This window comes from Arachis ipaensis, chromosome B02 (genome assembly GCF_000816755.2).
Source record: "Arachis ipaensis cultivar K30076 chromosome B02, Araip1.1, whole genome shotgun sequence".
In the NCBI taxonomy this organism is placed as follows: Eukaryota; Viridiplantae; Streptophyta; class Magnoliopsida; order Fabales; family Fabaceae; genus Arachis; species Arachis ipaensis.
The window spans coordinates 89,748,792-89,757,485 of record NC_029786.2 but is presented as its reverse complement, the minus strand read 5'-3'; the positions used below and the strand labels follow the sequence as shown (position 1 = coordinate 89,757,485).

The 8,694-nt window shown below is 31.2% G+C and overlaps 1 protein-coding gene across 1 annotated transcript in view; it reads right to left on the bottom strand.

Moving 5' to 3' along the window:
* LOC107627585 (serine carboxypeptidase-like 11) overlaps positions 1-8,694 on the bottom strand; it is a 44,437-nt gene that overhangs the window by 1,297 nt on the left and 34,446 nt on the right. Inside the window, exons 2-11 of the mRNA XM_021116989.1 lie at positions 4,138-4,286; positions 3,291-3,367; positions 3,053-3,172; positions 2,913-2,945; positions 2,007-2,105; positions 1,824-1,910; positions 1,539-1,691; positions 1,046-1,117; positions 609-724; positions 397-510 (exon numbers count right to left, since the gene is read on the bottom strand). Of these exons, the coding sequence (XP_020972648.1) occupies positions 397-510; positions 609-724; positions 1,046-1,117; positions 1,539-1,691; positions 1,824-1,910; positions 2,007-2,105; positions 2,913-2,945; positions 3,053-3,172; positions 3,291-3,367; positions 4,138-4,286 (1,020 nt within the window). The remainder of the gene's footprint in view (positions 1-396; positions 511-608; positions 725-1,045; positions 1,118-1,538; positions 1,692-1,823; positions 1,911-2,006; positions 2,106-2,912; positions 2,946-3,052; positions 3,173-3,290; positions 3,368-4,137; positions 4,287-8,694) is intronic.

The window sequence follows — 8,694 nt, the reverse complement described above, 5'->3', positions numbered from 1 at the left end:
GAGTCAAAAATTTTAAAGATAAAAACTAATAAAACTTTAATAATATTTTTTATAAAAAATATCTTTTTTTAATTTTTAAAATTTTAAATTTATCTCTCAATCTTTATATTTATTTTAAATTAAACATAATACTAAGATATAACTTAGTCCAATATATTTTACACCAAACACAATACAAAAATTTTATTTAGTCGTTATCTATCTGTCTTTATCAATTTTTATCTCTTATTTCAGTCTCCATTCCAAACGCTGTCTTGTAACTAGTGTGCTTAGTAAAAATTATAAAATATTAAATAAAAAAAAAAGTAAACTATGATTGATAGATTCTTTTTGGTATTTGCTCTCCTAATATTATATCTATTGTTTTTCATGTTGCGAAAAAGTTTCATAGCATACCCTGCAACTTGGTCATTTAAATACCATGGCCTCCAATCATCTAGAATGGAGTAATTTAGAGACCTTATCCATCGTTGAGTCGACGAGAAAGGAACTAGTGCATCGTGATCCCCACTGTCAACATAACATCAATAGTGACACAAAATCAGCTATGAAAGAACAAAACAGTTTTCAGACAAATAGGAACCGATTTAGAACGCAGTAATCTTCACCTGTATATCAAGGAAGGATAGCCTTTGGCACTTAGGTTTGCATGAAATGGAACGCTGCTAGGGATTTCAAATACATAATCGTCACCATAGCACCAGTTCCATTTCCCTATAGTTCCCTGCAGAACATTGATATAATAATCCATTAAATACGATTTCAAGGTTAAGGATTAATGAACCAAGTATTGTAAAACACTAATCAATAAAAAGCGGCGATACAAACATTGAAACAGCAATAATAAAAAGGATTGCATTAGTGGAAGATAATTAATTAACTGTGAAAATTCGTGTGCAGTTTATCTCCATTTAAAGTTAATAATTAAAAATTATTAGATAATTAAAAAATTTTGACTAAATTATTTTTTATCGATTTTTAACTATCTAATTAAAAATCTTAATTAATACTTTATTAGAATTTTAAACTATAAAATTATACAAACCTCGCGAATATGCAGTGCCTTACGGACAGCAGGGTCATTTATCCATTCCATAAGAAGGAAGCCACCATAAATCTACAACAGGTAAAAAAAACAAGGTTCAGATCATATTTTGAAAACAAAAAGATCTTCCCATGTTATACTATTCCATTCTCGACAATGAATCGATTTGATAGCTTAGCTTAGATATTATTATTCATTATATTCTACCCATATCAAAATTCCACTCATTTTAAATCCTTCTCTCTGGTGTCGATTATGTAAATATTTACTCGAAATCTCACTTATCAGATTTCATTGTGTCTTCTTTCTATCAACTATAATAGGTATATACTCAATTTCAATCACTAAATTATTCACTCGTATATAATAAATGTTAAAATATAAAAATAATTAAACTACATAACTATTTATATACAAATATAGAGGGACTCATTTTTAGTTTGTATATAAATTTTTTTTATGAAACTATACAAGATATGCAAAAGAAAGTTACTTGGCAGCGCATATCCGGCAGTGTGACCGGAGAACTCAAAGGTGCCTTTATCTTCTGAGCCAGAGATCTCCTGGGGTTCTGTCTTGTTCCTTTGATATTCTCATCAACACAATATATCTCCAAAAGGTTTAACAACTCAATATTTTCAAGTAGCTGGAAAAGATAAGAAACAGTGAAAGTTTTACCCATATTGTGAACAAATTCTGAACAAGAAAGACTAGAAAGAAGTAAATAAATAAAGATCCTATAGTAAAATAATTAAGGGTAGTCATCATCATCACTTGCCTCATAATAATACTGCATGTCATTTAGACACGGTTTGTTCGTAGAATCCACATTTATAATGTTGCCGTGACAAGTATTTTGCAAGGACTGTATCCGTAGATAAAAAACATGTTAGAATCACTAGCATTTCATTCTAGTAATAATAATCAATTTCATTGAATGCTTGAAGAAAAATAGTATTACCCAATAGAGTTCATCAGAGATAAGTCCCATTCCGTGAACATATGGGATCTGATCATTATGTTCTAATCCTGATGTTACTGGGTTTCCTAGTATATATCCCTGTAAAGTTTAAGAACAATTTAGGCTTCATTGTTCATAGTTCAAAGAGGAAGAATGCACTTCCTTAATTCTTGTTAGTAGTGAAAACATAGGCAGAGGACTGATTACAAACCTGGAGATTTATCCGGGGTTTGAGACCTCTTTCATTTCCTGTTACGTAAGGAAATTTAATAAAGAAAAGTATAGGTAAATAATGAAAATATTAAACAATGTGAACAATGGATATATCGGATGTTTAATTCACTAGGTGTGCAGATGGTTATTCTAATATTAAGATTTAGATGAGTAATTTAGAGTGTAGTGTGTTTTATTTGAATTGGGCCAATTTTAGAATCCGTTGTTTATGTTGTTCAAGAAAGTCATTGGTTACCTAACATAGCCCATTTAATAATCATGGTTAGTTATGTTTTATTATTGAATATTAATGCAGACAATAATAGTAAGTTTAAGAATAAATAGCTATTTTGGTACTCCAAAGTTTTTTATTTTGACAAAATGGATATCAATTTTTATTTTTGGCAAAACAGATTCCCAAATATCAGTTTTGTTTGACAAAATAGTATAAATATCCAGATTGATGGGTTAACGATTTGTCTATTTTATCAAAAAGATCTTATATTTGGGAGTTTATTTTATAACAAACAAAGACTGAAGTCTGTTTGTCAAAACCAGAATCTTTCATATGCCAAAATGATTATTTACTCTAAGTTTAACTATAATGATGTCTCAGTCAAACTTTTTATATGGTAACCATATATGCAGTAACTAAGTAATATGATTAAGAAACAATATCAGCCATATATGCACATTGATGATTAGATCCGGGTTCTCAGCAAGCCACTACAAAGATTAAGACACAAAAATATCATACCTTATTACTACATTGTCAAAGTTATATAGCACTGAATATGTGGGAAGTGACATGTTCTTAAGCATAGTGACTTTACCTTTCTAATAAATCGATGGGTTTGGTGAACAACCTTCCAGTCACTTCGATGGGGAATGACATTTTTGGCGTAAGAGAAGCCAGTTCCCATTGGCAAATCCACAAAAATAATGTTAGCCACCTGAAAAAACAAAAAAGAAAGAAAGAAAAACCATGAAGATAGCAGAAAAACAGTTTATTTGTTAAATAGTCTTATTACTACTAAACAAACCAAATAATTAATGAGGACAAATAGTTACCTTTGTCCATGACTGTGGCCTCGAGATAAGCTTAGGCAAGCTCCCATCATATTCCTCAACTTTTAATTTCATTGGGCCTGTAATTTTGCATTTTTATTAGGAAAACAAATTTCACAACCTTGGCTTCCATTTTCCTGCAGGGTTGAAAAGTGTATGCCAAAAATGGACTATATAACCTTTCTTTTTTTGTTAACATTCGAATATGAGACCTTGCTTAAGAGGAACAAGCATTGGTAAATGGACTACAATGTGATTTTACCAAGGTTGTAAAAATGGATCGCTGAACTAGTGAAGCTAAGCTTTAAAGACTCAACTGAAATTCAAAGGTCCTGGTTCAAACCCTGGCAATTGCAATCAAGGAGAAAATATGGTAATTGTGTGAGGAGTGTATAAATTCCACTAATCCAAAAAAATATTTTTAATTGAAATTTAATCGAATATAATAAAATAATATATTTATATACAAAATATATATTTTAAATCAGTTAATAAATAAAAAATTGATTCGGTTTAATTGATTTATATTTTTTTTTCACAATTTGATAATCAATTTTCGGTTAACCTAGTTGAACCAATCAATTTAATTCGGTTTCATAACCTTGGATTTTACTCGAAAGGCAACTTAGATTCAAAATGCAGTAACATTTATGCTAAAACGAGAAAAATGAAGTCTTATAAATGCTTTACTATACTATTATACTTTCAAACTTGTGCTTCAATTTCATACATTAGTTTGTTTTTATAAATAAAACTAGCATTTTAGAAGTGCCATTTGCCAAATTGTTTTAAAGAACCGGTTAATGTGGGTAAATTTAATCAAATGTTATGAAATAGAATTGAAGATCACCTATTTGATAAATAAAGCCGCAAAATGAAGAACAACCGGGACCACCAGAGAGCCATAGCAAAAGAGGGTCATTCTTACTATCATTCTCTGACTTAATAAAGTAGTAGAAAACTTGCATGTCATCTTCTGAATCCCCCAAACCCACATACCTGTCAAGAATTAAATAACATAGTTTTAATATTGGATTTAATTCCGACATACATTATTATTTGAAAAATTATTCGTTCTTTCAAATTAGTTTATGAGAGATTTTTTTAATTAAATTGATTATTTAAAAATTTTAAATTAGTCAGGTTACTTCTTTTGTTACGTTATTTATTTATGGCGTCAAAATTTGCTAATGTGACACTTTCAATGACATCTCAATACACACCTAAAAATCTGAAGGCGCGTTTATTTTTGTGGACATGATAGAATATGATACGAAAAAAGAGACAATAGAACAGAGACACTAAAAATTATTCTTTGTGTATTGTGTTTGAATACAATATACAAAACACATAATGTCCTATATTATGTTTGGATAGGCATAAATAAGACTAAAATATTATGCGAAATGACTAAAATACACATGTGATTCCAAATTTGTTGCCTCAAGTATAAACTAATTTAATAAATAATGAGAGTCTCTGGGAGTACATGAAATTACAAGAAAAATTATTCTATGAACTAACAAGGTAAAAATGGTATTGAAATAACAAAGTAACGTAAGTAGAAGAAGCTTCTATTGAATAAACTTGTAGCATGCCATAGAGAAGAGAATGAATAATAAAAAAGAAGCCAAATAAGAAATTCTACAAAAAAAAGAGAGTACCGGAAAAAAGAGAGAAAGAATAAGAACGAACGCGAGATAGAGAATTGAAAGGGGAGAGAGAGGAGAGAGTACCTTTTTGAGGAAGACAATGCATAAAAGAATTTCAAATTAGATAAAAATAAGAAAGAATAACAGTGAAATAACAAAAAAATATCTATAGATAAAAAGGAAAAAAATATTCATAAAAAAATTCGTGTCCACCCTTTCTAAATTTCGTATTCATTATTGTCCTTCATAAAAGAATGGACATAAAAATAAAGTAAACTATTCCGAAAATAATGTGTCTAGTGTCTATGTCTCTACTTCCAAACACTTTTTAAATATTCATTGTCTATATCTCTGTGTTTTGTCTCCAAAAATAAATACAGCCTAATTGACTATTAACAAGGATTAATTTATAAAATTAGATCAAATTAATTTTAAAATGAAGGATTCTAAGACCATTTCTAGTAGGAAACTCATCCCAGTCTCTATTTATGTCCCACTTGTCATAAAAAATAACTCCACATTAGCTTTTGCGTCATAAACAGTAAATAGGAACTCAAAACATCTCTCTCTTCTCTATTAGGAGGAACTAACTTTAGTTCCTATTACGGTCCCATTTAATTAATTAATTAAAATAATTAAAATTAATATAATTACTATTTCTTACAATAATATTTTTTAAATTTATAAATTCAAAAATAATTCACTGTTATAAAATATTAATATTAAAAAAATCATACAGGCTAACGACAAATATTGTGAAATTGTCATATGTGTTCAATCAAGTTCTCTTTCAATTGTCTATATTGCTGCTTATTTCGAAGTTGGGCATTTCTTTGAAGAAATTGATGGTATGGTGCAAAATCTTTCTCTCCCAGTTGAGGTTGTGATAAGCCGTTTTTGACATTGTCATACTCTAAGTTTTGAGCAAAAATTCCTGCATAAGTGTCTCTTTCATCATCAACAATCATATTATGCAATATAATACAAGCTCGCATTATGTTTGCAAGTTTCTTCTTTTCTCAAAAGCGCGTTGGACTACGTATAATTGCAAAGCGTGCTTGCAACACTCCGAATGCTTGCTCTACATCTTTCCTTTGCCCTTTTTGGTATTGTGCAAATAACTTACTTTTCTCTCTTTGTAGTTTTGAGATTGATTTGACAAATGTGACCCATTCAAGATAAATACCATCTGCTAAATAGTATCCCATAATATAGTTATTACCATTAATAGTATAGTTTACCTCCGGAGTACGGTCATTTAGAATATCATCGAACACTGGTGAACGATCTAACACGTTGATATCATTATTTGAACCAGAAATCCCAAACAACGCATGCCATATTCAAAGGTCTGAAGATGCTACAACCTCAAGTACTATGGTTGTAACTCCACGATAACCACTCATGTACATACCTTTCCACGCCTTTGGACAATTCTTCCATTGCCAATGCATGCAGTCAATGCTACCCAACATGCCAGGAAAGCCACAACCTTCTACCATTTGTAGCAGGCATCGTACATCATTTGAATTTGATTTTCGCAAGTATTCATCCTCGAACACCGAAATGACACCTTCAACAAATTTTTCCAAGCATTCAATTGTAATGCTCTTGCCTATGCGCACATAATCATCTACGGCATCAGCAGCTACGCCATATGCTAACATTTGTATCGTAGCAGTGCATTTTTGGAGTGGTGACAAGCCCCTTCTCCCAGTTGCATCGACTCTCTGTTGGAAATACGGATAAGCATTTGAGAGAGCATCTACTATCTGAAGAAACACATGTCTTCTCATTCAAAATCTCCATCGAAAAATGTCAGCATTATACACCAGCTCATCTGCAAAGTAATCTTGGAAAAGGCGATCATGTCCTGCTTCTCAATCTCTGTTGATCCATCTACGAGGAGTTGGTAGAGCTTCTATCAGTATCTTCTTCTTCTGAATCATCAAGTAAACATTCATCGATCCAATTATCTATGAGCGTGTTAACTCACCGTCTTCCTTTACCATATAAATCCTCATTAAACATATCATCAAAATTTCTAGCCATAGCTTGAGGTATGTTTTAGTATTCCTTTGAGGTGAGAAACTAGATTTGGAATGGAGTTGCTGAATTATTGATAGTTGATATTTATAAGTGTGTCCGTAACAGGGAGCTACTTCTCAACGGCTAGTTTTGCAATGGCTAGTTAACGGCTAGTTTTTTCTTATCTAAGTTTAAAACGGATAGTTTTACAATGATCACTTTTAATTCTTGTTCTTTCATCGCAGCTTGAATCTGTAACTCCTTTTCTTTGATTGCCATAATCTTTTCTCTATGTTCCCTCTCCTCTTCTCTTTCTTTTTTCCTATCTATTGGTTCCTTTTCTCTAACATTTTTAATATCTTCCATGAGAGATAGTTTCTTAGCAACTGATGATTTCTTCTCTCTAAGATCTTCAGACATTTGTGCTTTTTTCTTACCCTTTCTTTAGCTCTTCTTTGATCATTGTGGGCGAACGGGAGAGTCCACACCGGTTTCGTCACACAACAGTATTTCTGGATTTGATGATGATGAGTATGCTCCAGTTGCACTAACTTTGGTTCTCTTTGAGCCTCCACTCTGTGTAGGTAGTTGGCTTCTCCATTTTTGTTTCAAACGAAGCATATTCCAATGCCTTTTGGAAGTGAATTTCTGACCATAATGTGTGGAATAAAGTTTATAGGCCAACTCTTTTATATCATCAGCATTCGAACCACTCCTTATGTTTCGACTAGCTTGATCGTAGCAACTAGCAAATTGTGCAACTGTTTTGTTGATCTTATACCATCGTTTCTTACAAGCAACTGCCCCTCTTTTTATGTCGGAGTTGAATTCCACACAATAACTGTGAATTTGACTCCAAAATATTTCGCCGTTTTGGTCGGTACCAACTATAGGTTCGGTTGAAATATTCAACCATGCACTGATCAACATCTCATCCTCTTTCCATTGCCAGTATTGAATACTATCTTGCCTACGATTTTCAAAGTCATCTTCATTGAGGTCGATAGCATCTAATGCACGGAGGTTGGCAAAATCTGAATATTATGAATTTGGACTACATTGTATCAGAGTCTAAGGGATGGGTTAGAAGAGCCACCAACACCAAATGAGCTATGTCTCGATGCACTGAATTGAGTTGAAAACGGCAAAGATTTTGGAGCAACATTTCTGATAGACGGATTAAATATGGATAAAAATGGAAAATGTGGTGTTTGTGAATTTTAATTTTGTGGTTGGAACATAGGAAATTGATTATTGTAAGGAGCTTGAAAATTGAAATTAGGAAGATTTTGTGGATTTGGATTTTGAAATGTATTTGGTAATGTGAAGTTTTGATTTGAAATTTAAGAGTTTGAGGTTTAAGATTGTTGGGTATTTGAAATTTGAGAAAAGTTTTGTAAATAATTAAAAAAAGAGTTGAGTTGGTTTGGATCCATTTTTCCGAACAAAAAATAGTAGCAGTAGAACTTTGATTTTGTAAGATTTGAAAAAAGATGAAGAAGAGTAGAAGAAAGTGTGAGAATAAAAGTATATGTAAGTAGTATATATAGAGTAACAAAATATTAATTTATTAATAATAACGACTAATTTTGCAACGGCTAGTTTTGCAACGGCTAATTTTATAATGTGGTTAGTATTTCAAATTTCATATATAAAAATAAACCACTCAACAAAAAATTATTTTCTAATATGTAAAAAATTAAAATTATTTTTTTATGTAAACAAAT